Source organism: Coenobita brevimanus, chromosome 58 (assembly GCF_032717465.1).
Source record: "Coenobita brevimanus isolate Jiangsu-jjx chromosome 58, ASM3271746v2, whole genome shotgun sequence".
NCBI lineage: Eukaryota > Metazoa > Arthropoda > Malacostraca > Decapoda > Coenobitidae > Coenobita > Coenobita brevimanus.
The window spans coordinates 11,831,479-11,852,459 of NC_137011.1; the positions used below are offsets into that span (position 1 = coordinate 11,831,479).

The 20,981-nt window shown below is 42.0% G+C and overlaps 1 protein-coding gene across 1 annotated transcript in view; it reads right to left on the reverse strand.

Annotated features, from left to right (window-relative positions):
• LOC145402606 (von Willebrand factor A domain-containing protein 7-like) overlaps window positions 1–19,703 on the reverse strand; it is a 126,598-nt gene extending 106,895 nt beyond the window's left edge. The window contains exons 1-6 of the mRNA XM_080274598.1: window positions 19,678–19,703; window positions 17,127–17,245; window positions 16,165–16,287; window positions 15,648–15,776; window positions 15,371–15,533; window positions 13,489–13,639 (exon numbers count right to left, since the gene is read on the reverse strand). Of these exons, the coding sequence (XP_080130724.1) occupies window positions 13,489–13,639; window positions 15,371–15,533; window positions 15,648–15,776; window positions 16,165–16,287; window positions 17,127–17,245; window positions 19,678–19,703 (711 nt within the window). The remainder of the gene's footprint in view (window positions 1–13,488; window positions 13,640–15,370; window positions 15,534–15,647; window positions 15,777–16,164; window positions 16,288–17,126; window positions 17,246–19,677) is intronic.
• Between the last annotated feature and the right edge of the window lie 1,278 nt (window positions 19,704–20,981).

Consider the following 20,981-nt stretch of genomic DNA (forward strand, 5'->3'; position numbering starts at 1 on the left):
GGGCCGGCAGAGCTTGATACAACTTGTAAGAAGGACGCGCAAATGAAGCCATAAGGGACAAAGAGTTTACAATCGTGCTCTGAACAACAGAAAGAACGACTTACTCTACTATAAGGGGAGGAAGGGGGGAGTGAGGTAGAACACGCACTATGGAAGCCACGAGGCGAATCGTGATCAAACATGCAGCATACCGTACGTTAGAATTATACAAAGGATGATGAAATCATAGGCTATTTAACACCTCCCCACAAAAAAAAAAAAAAAAATTACAAAGGAAATTTCTTATTACTCTAAAACAATCTGTCTAAAGTCTAGATAAGCAATCTGCAATAACATTTTCTTTCCCCTTGATATGTTGTATCTCTAATGAATACTCCAGAAGAAGTAGACACCATCTTGTCAATCTCTGATTTTTATCTTTAAACTTACTAAGGAATTTCAGTGGGTTATGATCGGTATAAATGGCTATGGGGTCAAAACCAGAACACAAATAAAATGAAAAATGCTGTAAACCCAAAATCAAGGCCAAAAGCTCCTTCTCAATAGTTCAGTAGTTCTTTTGAGGTGGAGTGAACATCTTACTGTAATAAGATACAGGGTGTTCAATACCCTGATCACCCTCTTGCAGCAAAACAGCCCCAGCTCCTGTATCACTTGCGTCAACAGCCATCTTAAAAGGCTTAGCAAAATTTAGAGTAGCGAGCACTGGCTGACTTAACAGGATAGCTTTAAGTTTGCTGAAAGAGGATTCACAGTTATCAGTCCAGACAAATTTAACTCCCTTTTCAGTAGGTCTGTAAGTGGTGATACAAGAATTGAAAAGTTAAGAACAAATCTCCTGTAATAACCTACCATTCCCAAAAATCTTTGTTGCTCTTTCCTACTTTTAGGTCTGGGAGAATCACTTATAACCTGAACCTTAGCCCCTGGTGGTGCAATATGTCAATCACCAATTACGTACCCAAGGTACTGAACTTTAGCTTGACCAAACTCACACTTTGATAAATTAGCTACAAGATTAGCCTGAACCAAACGCTCAAGAAATTTACTGACATGGCATAGGTGATCTTTCCAGTTGTCACTGAAGATTAATACATCATCAATATAAACAACACACCCTGCCAAACCCTCTGTTACAAAATTCATGAGCTTCTGAAAAGTGGCTGGTGCATTCTTCATACCATATGGCATTACAGAACATGCAAAAGTCTTTCCTAGTGTTACAAAACATAAGATCTCCCTAGCACGTTCAGTCATAGGTACTTGCCAGTATCCCTTTAACAAATCAAACTTACTTATGTACCTAGCCTTTCTGATCTTGTCTATGCAATCTTCCATGCGAGGGAGAGGGTAAGTGTCTGTTTTGGTTATCTGATTAACACGTCTGTAGTCGATGCAAAGCCGCTGTGACCCACCTGGCTTAGGGACTAGAGTGACAGGAGAACTCTACTCGCTCTGACAGGTCTCAATCATCTTGTGGTCCAACAGGTAGCCAAGCTCCTTCTGGATGAGAGGAACTTTCACTGGGTTCACACGGTAAGGAGGCAGTTTAATTGGCTTTGCGTCTCCAACATCGACATCATGCATCAACACAGTGGTTCTTCCTGGAGTGGCACTGAACACTTGCGGGTACTCCTGCAGTAATGCCGAAAACTCCTGCCTTTCCTCGGGAGCTAGATGAGAAAGCTTAGTCTGGAGATCATTCATGATATCAGGATTCTTCCCCAAACTGTCACTCAGGCTCATACTGCATGGGAGAACTTCACTTGCAGACTCGGGTGGAACAGCTACAGTGCAGATTGGGTTATTTTCGTCCCGCCTGTGATATAACTTTAGCATGTTGATATGACAAAGTTGCTTGTTCTTTCTACAATCTGGTGTGGCGATGACATAGTTGACATCACTGAGTTTCTTCTCCACGAAATAAGGACCACTAAACTTGGCTTGAAGAGGTTGCCCATGCACCGGTAGCAGAATCAAAACCTGATCTCCTGGCTGAAAGTGGCGTAACCTGGACTTCTTATCATACCAAGTCTTCATCTTCTCCTGAGCAGCTCCTAAATTCTCTCTCACCAGCTGTAAAGCAGTGGACAGCCGTTCTTTGAACTTCATCACATATTCCAGCAGGTTGACGTCATCTTCCTCCGACAGCCAGCATTCCTTGAGTAGCTTAAGGGGCCCTCTTACTTCATGGCCAAACAGTAGTTCAAAGGGTGAGAAGCCCAGCGATTCATTTGGAGATTCTCTTGCAGCAAATACAACGAATGGAAGACCTTTATCCCAGTCTTTCTGATGTTCCAAACAGTATTTCTTGAGCATCGATTTGAATGTTTGATGATATCTCTCCAACGCTCCTTGGGTCTGGGGATGGTAAGCTGAAGACGTGATCTGGGTGATGCCCAACTCTTTCAGAGACTGCTTGAAAACATTTGACATGAAATTACATCCCCGGTCTGACCGTACCTCCTTGGGCAGACCAAACTTTGTGAAGAACCCCAGCATTTCCTTAACCACGTTCTTTGCTGAGATATTTCTAAGTGGAATTGCTTCAGGATAACGAGTAGCCATATCAATCAGGGTCAACACATAAGAAAATCCTGAAGAAGTCTTAGGAAGAGGGCCCACAATATCCACCAACACACGGGTGAAAGGCGCCTCAAAAGGAGGAATGGGAACTAGAGGTGCAATCTTTTCGGTCTGATTACACTTCCCCACAACTTGACAGGTGTGACAAGACTTACAATACCAGGAAAGAAGATACCTGGCCAGTAGAAGTGTTTCAAAATGCGTGCTACAGTCTTCCTCACTCCAAGGTGTCCTGCCAAACTGGAATCATGAGCCACTCTAATGATATCCTGCCTACAAACACGAGGGATGACAACTTGATGTACAACCTCCCATTCACAGTCGGCTGATGCTGTTGGGGGTCTCCACTTTCTCATAAGTACTCCTGACTTTATATAATAACAAGAATAAGCACCAGCTGACTATTCCTCACTGCAAGCAGAGTTAGCTAGACCTTTCAACTCAGGGTCAGCAACCTGCAACTCAACCAACTCTTGACGAAACAAATTATCAACACTACGGGGTACTGCCTCATCTGGTGAGTGGTCCAAATTAGCAAGAAAAGTGTCAGCTAGGATAACATCACCATCATTTTCCTCTAAGTCACCAGTAACTTTAGACTTAGCCCTAGTGACAGCACATGCAGAGAACACATCAGGGACATCACAATCCTGGGCCGCAGCCACTGGCTCACTAGACAACTGAGGAGCTGGACACACTTGACTTCCACCAATATCATTTCCAAGTAAGAAAGTTATATACACCTGACATTGGGAGTGTCTCAACCAACCCAACCATAACGGAACCATTAACAAAACCAGACTCTAAATTCACTCTGCACAGAGGGACAGAGAAGTAATTATTCCCTACACCTTGTAAGATTACAGTTTCATCAGAGGAATTAATATTAGAGCCTAGAACACTGGTCAGCATAAGGGTTTGGCAAGCACCTGTATCACGATATATTTTAACTGATTTCCTGTCATTACTGTCCAGAGGACTGACAAAACCATCAGACAGGAAATTAGCACATGAACTCTTGAGAGTGTCACCCACGTTACTGCTCAAAAGTGGAGCTTCATCATGAGAATTTAATTTACCCCTCAAAGCAGGTTCAGTTAACTCAGTTAAAGAATTCTGGGAACTCTCAAGGGTGGACACTAGACCAATTGAGTGAATACTTAAAGACTTCTTTTTGTTCACATCACGCTCTCCTGAAACATTTCTCCGTAGTATGACCAAGCTTACTACAATAAGTACATTTACTTTTCTGAAATCTAGGGTAAAGCTCGTATTTACTTCCTGAGAAACATCATCTTTATTCTCTTTCCTGTTTCTTGTACTCTGAGTAGAGGCAACGTACTTACTCTCAGCTTTCCTTTTTTCTTTAGAATATCTCTTGTGAGTGAGAACATATTCATCAGCTAAACTGCACTATCAGACAAATTATCTATTCTTTTTTCATCAAGATATAGGCTTACATCATTATTAATACACCTTTTGAAGTACTCCAGCAAAATCATCTGCTTAAATTTACCAAAATCAGAATCCACATTCTTAGAATTTAACCACTGCTCTAACAGAGCTTCTTTGATTTTTGCATACTCAACATGGGATTGCTTATTTTGCTTATAAGTTGTCCTAAATTTTACTCTATAGGCTTCAGGAACATGCTCATAGGCCTTAAGAATCAAGCTCTTAACTACATCATAATTATCAGATTGATCCTGAGGCAAAGATGCATAAGTTACTTGAGCTTTACCGGTGAGAACAGTTTGAAGGAGTACTGGCCAATACTTTTTGGGCCAATTAAAACCTGTAACTACCCTCTCAAACAATTGAAAATACTTTGTTAAATCAGATTCATTAAAAGGAGGGACAAGTTTAACATTTTTAGCCACATCAAAATCGTCAGAGCCAGATGATCCAGTTCCACCTTGTTTCATGAGATACTCATGGTCTGCCTGAATCCTAGCAATGTCAACTTGTGCCTCAGCCTCCTTAGAACGTCCCTGAAACTCAGCCTCCTTAGCACGAGCCTCCTGCAGGGCTAGCTGTAACTTAGCTATTTCAATCTGCTTTTGCTCATCTGGAGGAGTTACATTAAACAAGCTTTCATTAATCTTGTCAACAATTTGATCTTTAGAATGATGAGAGCGAACAGCAATTCCTAATTGTTGAGCAACAAGCTTAAGTTCATTCTTTGTTCTGTTTTCTACATCACACACTGTTTGCACATTTGACAAAAAATCTTTGGTTTCATCAAGCGTAGTAATAGTAGACATCATGAATAAATCACAGTCACAAAATATCAAGCAATATCCATATGATAATATCCTGAATATCCTGAAAGAGGTCGCCAAATTTATGTTACGGAACAGAGACTAAAATCACTACTGTCCCGCAAAGTTCCAGGTTCAAAACAAAAGAGTTAGGTAAAATTACAAGTTAAAGTTTAATGCTCAAACTAACAACTAAACATTCAGGACTCATAAGGATAATGTAATGGCAAAATACAGGTTAAATATATGGTTAACTGCAATAGCCTCCATTAACACGAAATTAGCAAGAGCAAATTTATGCAAGTCAGCCCTGATAATATGAGAAAACCGGACAATGCTCAGTTAATGCAAGATATATTATTAAAGATACAAAATATTATTACTACTGGCTGACAGTAAAAACTCTACATTAATCACAAAAACCTTACCAGGCCTACGAATTAACATCTTATGCTATACAGTACAAGAACAAAATGCAACAATCACTTATACTCAAATTACACAGCAGCTAGATGGTTGGAGACTTCCTGAGCACTCACAGAATATTAACAACTGTACAGGGGAGGACAGAGATGTGAACAAAATGAGGAGCAGATCTAAGTGGCAATAATGCAGAGACTGAGCTCATTATATAGGGGCCGGCAGAGCTTGATACAACTTGTAAGAAGGATGAGCAAATGAAACCATAGGGGACAAAGAGTTAACAATCCTGCTCTGAACAACAGAAAGAACGACTTACTCTACTATAAGGGGGGGAAGGGGGGAGTGAGGTAGAACACGCACTATGGAAGCCACGAGGCGAATCGTGATCAAACATGCAACATACCGTACGTTAGAATTATACAAAGGATGATGAAATCATAGGCTATGTAACAATATATATATATATATATATATATATATATATATATATATATATATATATATATATATATATATATATATATATATATATATATATAAATCATCATCTCATCAGCAGCCATTGAGATCCACTGCAAGACCGGCCTATCCCTTCCGAAGCAGGGACGATACAGCCAATGTATCTCTACCTAGTGGCTTAGGCTGTCTGGTAGAGACTGTATGTAGGGTGAGAAGTGCTTGTGAGTGTGATTGTAGTGCTGTAGTGGCTTTGGATGTGTGTGTAGTCTGTGGACCAAGTGTAATCGGCCCGCCTTAAGCGAATTGGGTGCAAGCATACTAGTATGTGACACTGGTTCAACCACAGCACCCCTTGTGTCCGCCATAGTAGCAAGTGGCTTGGTGAACGCATCCCAAAGTTTTTACAACTTTGGCGAGAGGCGAACTCGCGCTCACCAGCGTGCGAAACGCACACTCTACCACTGTTCCACAGAGGCTCCTGGGGGTAGGAGGGTTTTTCAAGAATTCTCCCCCAGTATCCCTGCTTGTCGTACAAGGCGACTAAAAGGGTTGGCGGAGGGTTAGTGCCCCTCCCCAGAAAAAAACTAACTAAAAAGACAAACAAGAAGCCTCGGACAAGGACTGACCAAAAGATGACGACCAAGGACCGGACAAAGGACATGGTAATCGGAATGTGGAAGGTAAGAGGTGCGAATGATGAGGTGAAAGAGAGAGAGATTGTCCAGGTGCTTAAGGGTGTGAGAGTTGATGTATGTGGAGTAACTGAAACTAAATGGAAAGGTGAGAGTGTGAGAGAATGGGAGTATGGATGGGGTATATGTGCAGGAGTAGGTGAGAATGAGAGGGCAAAAGAAGGAGTATATATAGTTGTGAGTAAAAGATGGAAGAAGAGCATAAGAGAGTATGGATCAGTTGGGTCAAGGATTGTGTGGGTAAGATTGAAAGTTGGAATACAAATGTGGGCAATTGTGTGCGTGTATGAGCCAATGCAAGATCGTGCAAGCAGAGTGAGAGAAGAGTTCTGAACAAATGTGGAAGTGTGCATGGAAAAGTTTGGAAGGAATGAGAGAGGGTTTTTGATTGATGATATGAATGGTAAAGTCGGGAATGTGAAGGTGGATGGAATAGTAGGTGAGTGGGGTGTGCCTGCTGAGATAGATGAGAATGGCAGTGCGTTAGTGGACATTTGCGCTGGGAGGGGGTTGGTGATAGCCAATACCCTCTTCAGGCACAAAATGATCTACAGGTATACATGGCGAGTGAACTGAATGAAAGGAAGGCAATGATTGATTATGAGTGTGTGGATGAAAGGATGCGAAGATGTATAATGGATGCAAGAGTTTATAAAGGTTGGGGGAGTGGACTTTCTGACCACTACTTGGTGGTGGCCAGAATCAAGATACAAATAAGATGACGTAATAGAAGAAGGGAAGGACGGGAAGAAGGAGTATTTGCAAGGAGAGTAGAAAGGTTACAAGAGAATGAGAAAAAGGTAAAATACTGTATTAGAAAGAAGTGGAGGAACGATTGGGCAAATATGAATTGGAGCAGATGGGGGACGTGGAAGGTGTGTGCAGGATATTCACAGAAGAAATATATGCAGCATGTGATGTGGTGTGTGGGATGAAGAGAAGACGGAGGGGGGTGCAAGGAACAGAGTGGTGGAATGAAGAGATGAGACAGGCTGTGGCACAAAAGAAGAAAGCATACAATGAATGGATGAGAAATAGGGGCGTGGAAGAAGTTGAGAGGCGGAAGAGAGAGTTATATGTAGAAAGAAAGAATGAGGTAAAAAGATTAATAAGAGAGAGTAAGAACAGAGTGGATGAAGAATTTGGAAGGAATTTGAGTGTAAAATGGAGGGACTGTAAGAAAATGTTCTGGAAATAGGTGAAGAGAGTAAGACAGGGTGGATGTGAAGTTAGCAGGGGAGTGATAGATAAAATGGTAGATTATTAGTGGAGAAGGGAGAAAAAGTGAGCAGATGGAGAGAACACTTTAAGGAATTGTCGAACAAAGAGGATGGAAGTGATGCGAGAATAAGTGGATGGGGAATGGCTGGGAGAAGGAGGGAGGTGAAAAGACAGGAAGAAATCAGTAGGATAGAAGTTGTGGAAGCAATGAATAAAGTTAAATTGGGGAAAGCCCCAGGAATTGATGGAGAGTGTGGTGAAATGCTGAAGCATGGGGGAGAGATAGTAGTAGAATGGATGTCGAAGATGTGCAGATTGGCCTGGGAGGAAGGAAGATTTCCGGAGGATTGGAAGTCAGGTATAATTATTCCCTTGTACAAAGGAAAAGGGGAAAAAGAAGTGTGTGGTAATCATAGGGGCATTTGTCTTCTTAGTATAATAGGAAAAGTGTATGGTAGGATACTTATTGACAGAGTTAGGGAAATAACAAAGGAATTAGTTGGAGATATATATATATATATATATATATATATATATATATATATATATATATATATATATATATATATATATATATATATATACACACACACACACACACACACACACACACACAAGGGACATGTCCATGTTAAAATTTAATGAAAAGTTACAATTATTCATGGGTGTAAAAATAGAAGGCAATTAATTAATAATGCAAGAAGCATGCGATAATTATAGTAACTGTACGAACAACATAGTCTTATTATTCTTCACTAGTTCACAGTTGAAGTTCATTATGTTCATTATGTAGGGTTAGTATTGAAAATTATAATAATACATGCAAAAACGAACATATAGCATTTGAGTACACAATAGTTGATTTAACAAAAACTTTCTTTGAGAGTGATGCCTCTTAGTCACTGCTAATGTTCACTCACTTGTTATTCTTTTCTGATATCTACTGTATCATTCTGAATGTTATTTACTCACAGTTCACTGTTTATGTCGATATGACCATTTTTTACCCATACGACAATTGATGAACGTAGTTTATCGTAGTTTACTGTTGTTCACCGCTGTCACCAATATTGATGAACTTAGCCGAGGGGTTTGATTAGATGGAGAGATTTTAGGTGTATCGCAGATTAGGCTTCCCTTCTATCATCAGTGGAGTGTAATGTGGGCCGCTGCTAGTAAAACTGTTCGTCTTCGAGTAGAGTGAATAGGTAGGTCTCTCTCTTCCTCACCTTCCCCCTCTGTGTATCGTAAGTGAGGTGAGTCACAGAGCACTCTTGGGATACGGAGTTTATTGTAAACAGTTATATCGAAATGTGACTGACAGCATAACATAGCGTGACGGCAAACCTCCTAGATGACCGTATCTCCTGCCTTCTGCCCCCCATTGTACTGTCGGGCTCTCTGTTCCCTACAGCTGCTTTCCCTGGGGTTATATACCGACCAGTGCATAGGTGTGTCCTTGGTACCTTTCCATAGATAGTTTTCCATGACATCAGATAACTGGCACAAGTTGGTTATACTGTTTGCTCATGAAATGCCTGTGTTGTCTGGCTTACAAAGAGATTGTTTGAGATACATCATGTATTAGACATTCTTGATGGTCTGGGACAACAGGATTGTGGATATACATCATGTGGATTGACATTCCTCGTGAGAAGCCGTGTATGTCTCCGGCAGACACTACATACTGCACATTGTGATACTAGTGCCTATAATGCCTACACAACTGGTTCATTTGATATCCTTTTCTCATCACATTACTTAATTTCCATTTACTATTCTGAAGTGACATCTTTCCACTTATTTATAATTTTCTTTCCTTCAGTAGCAAGTTACATGCTCTTCACATCTGAGTGTCACTAAGAACTGCCAGTTTCTAGGTCTTGTGGTTGCCACACTAATCTTGTCGCAGTGCGGATCTCATGCAGTCTTTTATTCATTCGCTTAACACAGCAGTAAAGTATATATATAGTAACAAAAAATCCAATAAGAGATATTGCCACTGGGGGAAACACAAAGAATGGATGTACCCATGAACGGTTAAAGGCTAAAGAAAACTGGTGCTTAACAAAATCACTCACATTAAGAAAATTCAACATGAGTAGTTTTGTCTGATATGATAGAAAGATTGTCAGCAGGCGGATGGAATGTCACATTAATGGGTTGGAAGGTTTCATATTTGTGGGAACGAAGTGCAAAGTGATGATGTGTAGCATAAACAACCACAGATTCAGATTTTAAGGTACAAAAATTAGGGGCCTTGTACAAACCAATTGCAGATACCGAGCGAACAGGAGTTCCAGGACAAATGAGACTAACAGGAACTGGGGTACTGAAGAGGAAATATCAGTATGGTTCAGGAGAGCATAGCGCACTGGCCGCTTGGGGCTAGAACAAAGGAACGTACAGATTGTACTAAGAAATTACGAACTAAGGCAGATTCACATGGAGCAGCGGTACTAGGAAAGATTGTCAGGAGATAGGCAGCACAAAGTCGAGAGTTAGGTTTAAGAAAAGCACACCTGTTGAGATCATTGGAGGATGTGAAAGCAACGAGACATGATTATGTGACAGGAGGAAGTACAACAAAGAAACAGTGGCCTGTAACAAGGAATCATTGCACCAGAAAGGAAAAGGATTGATGCGGAAGAGATCGAATGTGACAGAAGAACGAAGAGGGATATGAACATTTTCTTTAGTGGGGAAAGTGGACTCTAGTATTGGGTAGTGTTATTCTTAAGAGGAAAATGAAGGCAATGGAGACAATTCGAAAGTGAAGCGAGCCATTCCAATGTAAAGCGAAGGTCGGAGACAGGTATTAAGTCTACAGTGACACGACCACCGACAGCACTGACTAGAATACGAACTAAGGGAGTAACTTGGGAGAGAACAGAGTCCAGGGAAACTTGTAGGTTGTCCATGTGTAGTTTGACATATAACAATTCTGAAACAATATTGTGTTTTGAGATTTTCATTGTTAGAATTTCTGTGAAATTGCTTAATGTGTATGTGACGTCATTTAAATGGGTTGTGATCTTCTGTAGCATAGAGTGTTGACCTTTAGTTTTCCGTTTTGAGACTCTTGGGCACTGGCTAATTCAGCAAGGTTCGATTTGAGTCCACGATTCACTCGCGAACGACCTATACAGCTTAGGTATTAGGTTAGAGAAAGTGTCATGTAAATGGGAGATTTTCATCCTAAAGTAGTCTAGCTTCCAGCAGACGGGTAAGTAAAGTGGGTACCAAAACGCATCTTTGTTGTGTTTGTCCTTGATGGCAGACAGAAGGGCCTGTACCTCCTCTAGCTGATGTGCGAAATCGTGCAGGTCAGGGCAATGGCCACAGCGGCTTTAGGTCATAGCACAAGAAGACTACATCTTTCATCACCATTACCTCGCCTCCAACGCCAACAAAGACCCCGGGCCGTACGGCACCATCGTCCTAACCCAACCTGAACTCTACTAGGGTCAGCACTGCCAATGCATTGACCCACAACATCCTACATATAAAATAAGTTGAAGTTAGAGGCGATGATTATGAAGATAATTATGGCGAGAGTCTGTGCTTACAATTTTATGTAAGAGGCTTGTTGGCAGACCACAACTTTGCACTATAGTTATTGATAGCAGGGAAGGTGGCATTATTCCAGAAGGAGAAGAGGAATCTGAAGAAGTGCCAGAAAAAGGAATGGGAGAAGAAAAAGCATTTCTAGGTTGAGAAGAAGATGAGGCATTTCCCAGTGACTCTTTCAATACTATGCCCCTCGGTGCACGTTTGTCATCGGGAGGCACCCATTTGGTCTCTGCTTTAGACAGATATTTTGTTTCAAATTTGTTGCCCTTAAGAGAGATGACACAGAAAGGACCCAGGATTTTACTGTCAAGTTTTGATTCATGCTCATGATCCACGGCAAAAACTAAATCACCTACTTGGATAGTAACTTCTGATGTAGCTACGTGTTGCTTATGTACCATTTTTGCATTTGAGAGGGCAAATTATCCTCAATGTACTTATGAATTTTCTGAAAATTTGAGAGGTGAACTTTGACATAACCATCGTGACTGTAGACCGGATCAGGCTCAGACTGCAACAAGGAATAAAGAAGCTTCTTGTCAGAGCAGTAGATGACAAAGAATGGAATTTCACCAATTGACTTATTAAGTGATCCATTAATTCCCACCGTCACTAACTCAAGAGTTGCCACTGATCGCCAGCTAGTCCAATAGGGAAGTCGGTCTACTCATGCAGAGACCACAGAAGTCGCATATCTTTAAAAATCTCTCCGTGATAGTTATTGACATACCGTGCGTAAGCTCTTCATGATATTATTCTTTAGTAGTTATACTAATTTTCTAGATATGCTTTAATGCGATACATGCAGGAAAACGTTACTACAGAAGCCGTGAAAGCGCACCTGGTGTGACAGCATACATCACATATTTACAAGTCTCTAGCTGCACCTTTTGTTTGAAACTCATATAATTTAGTTTTCTAAAGGAACAATGCTTCATCTCCAAAGTGCTGAAGAGAATCTGCAAAGTTTTTCATATGAAAACTGTACAATGTATAAAGCCGAAATCGTGCAGAGACGAGAGAACCGGCCGAAATCCAACGATGCCGAGGGCTCCAACATACCATACAAAAAGTCAAAACAACATGCCAGTGGTGTACCCTGAACAGGGTATTCCTCTAGACTTCAAGAAATACTTCAGTCTAGGCACTGTCCATTTTTCTATGCAACAGTTTTCCATGATCCAGCGGGGCAGTAGACACACGTGAGTTTGTTAATGTTTATGATCGTAACGTACGATCTTAACCGTGTCGTGCTAATATTTCTTAACGAAGAATCTTTACATGTTTCTCATAACACTATTTATTTTAGTTTTGATGAACAAATACATGAAATGGATGTAAAATAAAGCTTATCAATATTTAAGGAAGGAAAGAATAATAACCGTCCCAAAACCGAGATGGTAGACTCAGCCCACCAAATTTTTATTCTCATTAACTATATTAAAGCCTCTCTTCCTTGTAGCAGTGAGTAAAATAATGTTATAATTTCCCCCTTCCTTTTAGTGACAAAGAGGGCACATAAAATGTATGGGGTTAAGTTGACCGACTTCGATGTCGAAAATTAATTAATCTGGTGAAGAGTGGCAGTTTTTCCGTGGTTAGTGACATCGGGAATTGATGCAGCGACGTGCAGAATCCACTCATCCCAGGTGGAACTCTGATCACCCACCATGTGACGTAGGCATTCCACAATCTTCCTATTCTATTTCTCCACGAGGCCACTACAGGCTGGATAATGGACAACATTACATTTACTAATTCCATAGTGACAGCAAATTTCTTCCAGCACAGAATTGTTGATCTCTGACCCGTTATTTGTTAGAATAACTTCTGGAGTTGTGAAAGGACAGACGACTGAGTTAACAAAAGCCTGGGCAACCTCATTAGCAGATTTGTCACACAATGGAGCCAATATCACAAACCTGGAGAAATGATCGACTGCCACTAATAGATAAATGAAGCCAGATTCTGCACATAGTAATTTCAGGAGATCAAGGGAGACAGTTTGCCAATGCCTTGACGGTACAGGGTATTGCAGCATAGGTGAAGGTTGACCAATAGTTTCTTTATAACGAGTACAAGATAGACATGCATTGCAATGAGCTTCTACATCTTCTCACACAGTGGCCAATAATATGAAAGGCCCACCGGTCGTAAGCTTCTGTCTTTACCTGAGTGTGACGCGTGAGGGATGTCAGTTAACTGGAGGGCGGTAGGAATGACCTCTGTTGGAATGACTAGTTGTCTTATTTCACGACGAGGCACATTACTACCTCTGAGTACAGTCTTTTTGTAAAGTCATTAAAGAGGATGAAATCAGACACAGGAACTGGTTTCTCTGGCAAGGAAGAATCATCACCAGACTCAAGAAAGTATATGACCTGAGACCATTGAGGGTCTACACGCTGGAACCCATGATCATAACTGAAATGCAAATTTACATCACAACCAGTTATGACTGTGGCAACATAACGAGAGAGAGAACTGGCTACAACGTTTGACTTTCCAGGGACGTATTTGGATGTTGGACTATAGCCATTAACAATAACTGCCCAACGACCAAGGCGGCCAGTAAGATTACGTCCTCAAAACGGGTCACAAGGAGGAAGATGGTTTTTCAGGATATGAACAGGGTAACCGTAGATAATGTCGCGGAAATGTTTTAGCGACCAGACCATGGTTAGGGCTTCCCAGTGAATTACATTGTAATTTTTTTCTGCGGAATTTAACACTCGACTGGCATAGGCAATGACACGTTTCTTCCCTTTGGATTCATGTTGCATGAGAACAGCACCGAGGCCCATTCCTGAAGCATCAGTACATAGTATGAACGGTTTTGAATAATCAGGGAACGCCAAGATCAGGGCATCTGCAAGAGCGGTTTTCAGGGTGGTAAACGAGGTAGCTTGTTCACCGGACCACATAAAAGGCTCGTCTTTCTTCAACAGTTAGTTAACGGCGCAGATGTTTGGGCGTATCCCTTGAAGAAACGACGATAGTAGCCACTAAGACCAAAGAAACTTCATACTGCATCTATGTTGGTAGGAATAGGGAAGTTTGTCACTGCATTTACCTTTTCGTCCGATGTATGAATGCCGTTAGGATCGAAAACATGTCCTAGGAACTTGAGCTTCTTACTGCACATAACCAAATTAACGACACTTTGACAGCTTGATTTCAAGTCCAGATTGTTAGAGTTTAGTGAATACCTAGGCCAATTTCTCTAAGTGTTCCTCGATAGAGCGACTAGTGATAATGACGTTGTCAAGATAGGCAAAGGATGAGTGACCTGTCACGCCGATGAAGACTGTATGAATGAGCCGCATGAACGCTGATGGTGCATTTCTCAAGCCAAATGGAAGCCTACAGAAGTGGTAATGACAGGATGGGGGTGCTGAAGGCAGTGATTGGATGAGGCGATTCCTCCATTTATGATTGTCAATATCCACTCAAGAAAGCCAGGGAGGAGAAAACACAATTATTTTCTCCTAGCAATTCCAACAAATCAGTGAGTACAGGATTTGGGAATCTGTCCAGAGCAGTCAATGCATTTATGCAGCAGTAGTCACTACCTTTCCTTGGAAAGAGGAATAACCAAATTTTCCGCGGACTGTCAGAGTGTTCGAAAACAACTGGTTCCAACATTTCCTGAACGAAATGATCAGTCTGTTGGTGTTGACTATGAGGTAAACGATAGGCAGGGAGATACACGGGTTGAGCAGCATGCTGCAATGTAACAGAGTACTTTACTAGACTAGTTTTTCCCATGTTCTCACCGGGTAGGGCTACAACTTAACGACAAGCTTGCAAAAGATCATGAGAGAGGGAGTGATTATCTTGAATCTCATGAGATTCAAGATAAGTTGGAGTGATATTGTCAGTAGAGTTAACAACTGAACACACATCTGCAACAGACAGTGGGAAGTCTTGGCATACACGTACGGGCGCTGGGTATACCAAAAAATCACCAATCTGCATCCCAGTAAACAGCGTAAATGGGGCATTAGTAGTGTTGGCTAGGTGTAAATAGCTTAAGCCATCTTCTGGCACCGAGCACGTCGCAGGCTCGTAACTTAATACGACATGTCTCAGCTGAAAAATAGCAGTGACACTGTTAGGTGACCCTACAATCCTCAGACCGACTTTCCTACATACAATGAGGATAAAATCATGCACTGTTTTACCACCGGTCGGTTGATCGCTGAGGAATTAATGAGGTCTTCTAATGGCAATGAGGTAGGTAATGACGAGTTGAATGACGGCTCAGTGCCACAGGATGGCTCACTGGGACGATCTGTTCCAGAATCAGGGTGAGAATCTGATAAGTACAGGAAATCAGAGATGTCAGAGGATGACTAATTGGTTAGGGAGACAGTAACTGTATCAACTGGTAGCTGGGAAACTGGGTCTGTAATACCTGGCACAAACAAACCTTGAATAGTAACTCCCCCTCGTGCCGGTAACACATTGATATGTTTGTCAACCATGGCTGGAACACCTATGAGAACATCAGCAGGACAACTAATCCAGGGTGTAACACAGAATTCAGCAATGAATGGATCTGCCGAATCATATAAAGAAATTTGAAACTGAGTTTTGCCTTTAATGTCTGAATATGATCCACTCATGGTGCATGGATTTTGATATGGGGGCTCAAGGAAGCTAACACTTTTCAATCTGTAACACTGATTTCTTGCTAACTCTTCATCAGATAGTAAGTTGACAGCAGAACCTGAAACCATAAAACGTGAGACATCTACCTGACCGCAATTTCCATGCACAGCTACCCCTAAATAGTCTAATACGCAAACAGTACTGAGGGGCAGTGCATTGTGCTGGGTCACTTTTATGTTGGGTGCCAGTGAAAGTCGTTCTGCTCTTCCCCCGACCGACGACAAGCAAGGTAACGACACTCCTTTATGGTATGAGTGGTGGAGTCTTTATGGTACTTGCAATAAGGACGACGCAGTCTCGAAGGTGTACGCCAGCGCCGCTCCTGATGATTTCGTCATGCGAGAACAGCTCGATTTGCGTTGCCCAGGTAAACCACAGTGCCAGTATATGATCGAAGACTGTTGACCACAATGCATAGGTGACTGGTGAGACTCCTTTCCTTGACGTGCACTTGACTGGTCATGGGTGTTAGCTGGTGATTGGCATCGCGAGGAAGAACGTGCATTGTTAGTGGAACCTTTGGTAGTTGGACACGAACATGAAAAATCAGTTGAGACTTTAGGAGTTGGTACAACCTTGTAGCGGCATTTGTAGAGTGAGTGGGTGTGATGTGAGTACTTACTTGACGAGTGACACGTGAACCTAATCGTTCGTCTATCTCCTTTGAAACCTCTAGCAACTCATCTCCTGGTTGGAACCAGATTTGTAGGGCTATCTCCAACTGCCTGGGAGTTAACCAATCTTGAAACCTAAGTAATCCCATCAAATGACCGAAGTCTTTTAAGCTGATCAACTCATCTCCACTGATATTAGTGAATCAAGATGTTTGTCTCAATAGCTGGCTTATCTCAGAAGTGACTGCATTCGCTACAGCGGCTGCCTCATATATAGTGGCCTCTTAGGGTGGTACGAGCATGTCTTCATGCATGTTTTTTAAGAGAGTAGGGAAGGCAATGAAAGAACCCTCTTTTGATTGTGAGCACAACAAAATTTAATTAACTTCTTGCAAAAATCAGCAAATATTGTGCAATTGTCAGAGTACACTGATCGCAAACAGGCACCCATGCCCGATTTGCCTTGATCTGATCTGCCTTTAAGAAAAGAGATTTTCAGTGATTCATTGTTGTACTGCCTGTTTCTAATATCTGTTTCGACTTCACGGAGGAAATCATAAAAAGAAATAGAAGAATCCTCAGCAGTGAATTTTGGGCGGTTAATATCGTCTAGGAAAAATGACCGTGGAGGGGGGGAATTGAGCTGTCATCGCGGCATGAAGTTGAGGAGGTAAAGGTGTGAGAGTCATCAAGGTACTTTCGGAAGAGGCTGTTGTAGTGGCAGTGGTGTGTGTTGCGGTTGCTGGTGGAATAGATTTAGGAGAAGGTAAACACAGGGGCAGTGGTGAAGGTTGTTGAAGTTCTAGAGAATCAGTTGGGAAAGATGAAATTAGAGTATCTGGTGTAAAATTATCTGGATTGTCTACAATGTTTGTAGGATTTGTGTAAGTGGTAGCAGATGTGGTAGGAGTAGTAGCAGTAACACCTGAAGCAGTCAAAGGAGTTGCTTGAGATTTAGAGTGCGATTTTTCATTATGGAGGAACATTACGCCATCATCACTAATATTATCATCATGTTCGCTGTCATATTCAGCTGGAGAAAGATATACTTTCTTTAAGGAGTTAATTCATGGAGGGAGAAAATAAACAAATAAATAAATAAATAAATGAAACTAGAGGCCCCACAAGGGGATAATCACACCACCCGCAAGCCGATACATATCTAGCACGGCTAGGAATATGACCTTGACCTTGACGTACTTTCACCAATTTCGAACTCGTAGGAGTTTTTCATCCCTACTACACACCTGTAAAATTTTTATGATGATATCTTCAGTGGTTGCGAAGTTATCTTAGTAAAAGACACACAGACCTTGACCTACTTTCACTAATGTCAAACTCATTGGAGATTTTCATCCTTGCTACCTACCCATAAAATTTTGTGATGATATCTTGAGCAGCTGCGAAGTTATCGTGCTAACAGACACACAGACACAAAGACAGACAAACTGAAAACAACATTCGTAGGAGATTTTCATCCCTATTACACACCAGTGAAATTTGGTGATATCTTGAGCACAAAGACAGACAAACTGAAAACAACATTCGTAGGAGATTTTCATCCCTATTACACACCAGTGAAATTTGGTGATATCTTGAGCAGTTGTTAAGTTATTGTGATAACAGACACACAGACCTTGACCTACTTTCATTAATTTCGAACTCAAGGGAGATTTTCTTCCCTATTACATATCTGTAAGATCTTGTGATGATATCTTGGGTGGCTGCGAAGTTGTTGTGCTAACAGACATACAGACTGACAAACAAGTTGAAGACAATACACGTAGGAGATTTTCATCCCTACTACACACCTGTCTAAAAAAAATTGGTGATGATATCTTGAGTGGTTGCGAAGTTATCGTGGTAACAGACAGACAGACATTGACCAACTTTCACCAATTTCGAACTCGCGATAGCTTTTTTCTTCAACTACACATCCGTAAAGTTTTGTGATGATATCTTGAACAGTTGTGAAGTTATCTTGCTAACATACACACACACACACACACACACACACACACACACACACACACACACACACACACACACACACACACACACGCGCGCGCGCGCGCGCGCGCTCCAGAAGTTGAAAACAATACCAGCGTCATTTCGCGGCTGGTAAGAATACTATTATGAATCATGAACAATGAGTAGTATATGAAGAAATATGGTTTATATACAATGAATGTGAATGGGAGTAAATGAGTTATGTACAGTGAAACTTTGTTAAAGAAGGTAACTTGGAGAAAATGGAATGAAGTAGGAGTGACTAAACGAAAAATAAGAATGAAATTTGCAATGTAATGAATAAAATTAAATAAATAAAAGTCCCGGTCTGTAGAGAAAGCACACATTCTCTATAGAAATGAGTGGAGAGGTTAGATGAAGTACGAGAAAATATGAATTTTCACATAAGAGAATAATATTCACAGTATACTGTAATTAGAAAACAAGTGTTCTCTCGAAGGCAGACTAGCGTAGCTTGTGGCAGCAAACTCCTCCTCCCATGGAAGGCTTTGATTGGGCAGAGCAGACTGTGACATAGCTGGGAAACACTCATGCACCAGGCAATGCGGGCAAGCTGATAGGAAAGGAAAATTGTAATGAAGGGCATCGTGACTGGCCACACTTCCTCCTTCGTGACGTCAGGCAGGCTTGGTGATAGGGTGGCAGTTGAGTCACGAGGCGTGGCAACGGGTGTGGTGGCTCACTGTGTGTGTGGGGGGGGGGGCGGTTGGGAATGTGAGGGGTTAAATCTCCAAGTCACTGCAGAGTGAGGTAACATAATGGTTGGTTATACAGGGCTGGCAGTTCAGGCACGTAGTAGCAGCAGGTTAGTGATAAAAAACTCATTGTGATCTCACAGAGGCGGGGGATGGGGGTTGGAGTGGGTTGTAGGTATTCCTGTGGCAAAACTGCGCTAAAAATTGTATAGGAAGCTGGAGGCTGGGGGGCAGGAACAAGCTGTCGCCATGGAAGGTAAGGTACCGTGGACAAGGGGGCAATTGCAGAGAATGCCTGCAGAAGACGTGAAATTATGTTTATCCCTCTCGCTATCCATCACTTGTTAGTTCCCCATTCATGAAATGTAGGTAAATCCAAAGTCCGGTTCAATATTGTGGATATATGTTTACACAAGAATGTCACAGGTCTTGCCTCCACTTCACCAACCTTGTCTCTGGCCTGCAAGCCGGCATGCTCCTATCTCCCTCTCTAGAAAAAGACTGTGTAGGCAGAATTTGAACTAGACCAGACCTTAGGCAAGGGAATTAGGTCATGTACACCCTTCTTAGAACACACATACTGTTGGTTTACAAGTGGTTGCATACAAGTGGTTACAATGTCCCAATTAACATCTTCAGCTTACCACCTACAGAGTCAAGGCGTCCTTAAGAGATATCACTAAACTCTGAAATATATGCTTTAAAAGTACTGTATCCAGCATAAGAAAGACTGGGACAAGGGTTTTTCCTTCCTCTTATTTGGAATAAGAGAGGCGCCAAGTGAACCCCCTCAGAAGCTCACCCTTCGAAGTGATTTTTGGCCATGAAGCTGCTTAAAGAACTATGGGTCAAAAATGAGGACCGAGTCAACTTCCTAACTGATGTGTCTAACTTCAGAGAAATACTGGCTAGGAGTCTGGAGGTAGCCAAGGCAAACTTGGGATCTGCTCAAGAGAGAGAACAAAGGTTTGGTATGATCGAACCAGGAGGTCAAAGAGTCAAGTGTTCTGCCCAGGAGACAAGGTTCTAGTCTTGCTTTCTATACACTGACAGCTGCAGCAGGCAATTTTCTCTGTCCTCTATGTAGTAGAGAAGAGGGCAGGTGAGTGAATTACGTGATTCAAACCCCCGACTGGACGAAGGCACGCAGACTGGGTCACATAAACATGCTCAAGGAGTACCACTAGTGACAGCCACTGGGTGCGGCAGACACAAGATCGGCTGTGGAGACATGATTGTCTATGAAGACGAGGGAGAAACTGGGCACTGGTACTGCTTGTGTCATGACAGCTATGGAGGCGATGAAGAGCTATGACTGCCCTATTTTACTTGGATAAGGCTACCAGCTGGCAAGAGAATGCCGAGGCATGGCAGGAGTTCGGTGGCAAGCTCTCTCATTTGATGGCTGAGCAGCATGCCCAGCTCACGTCTCTGCTGAAAGACTATCCAAAAGTTTTCATGGTTGTTCCCGGGTGCACAAAGATGATGGAGCCCGATGTGGACGTGGTAGATGTTCACCTGGTAAAGCAGGCACCATTCAGAGTGGGCCCTCTCAAGCAGCCTATCCTCCGTGACGAGCTGGCTTACATGGAGAAGTTGAGGATGACTGAGCCCTGTTGGAGTGAATGGAGTTCCTTTGTGACATTAGGGCCGAAACCTGGTGGGTCGTTCAGGTTTCGTATTAATTACAGGAACATAAATTCTCTCAACAGAACAGGGACCTATCCTCTCCTTAGAGTAGATGATTGCACG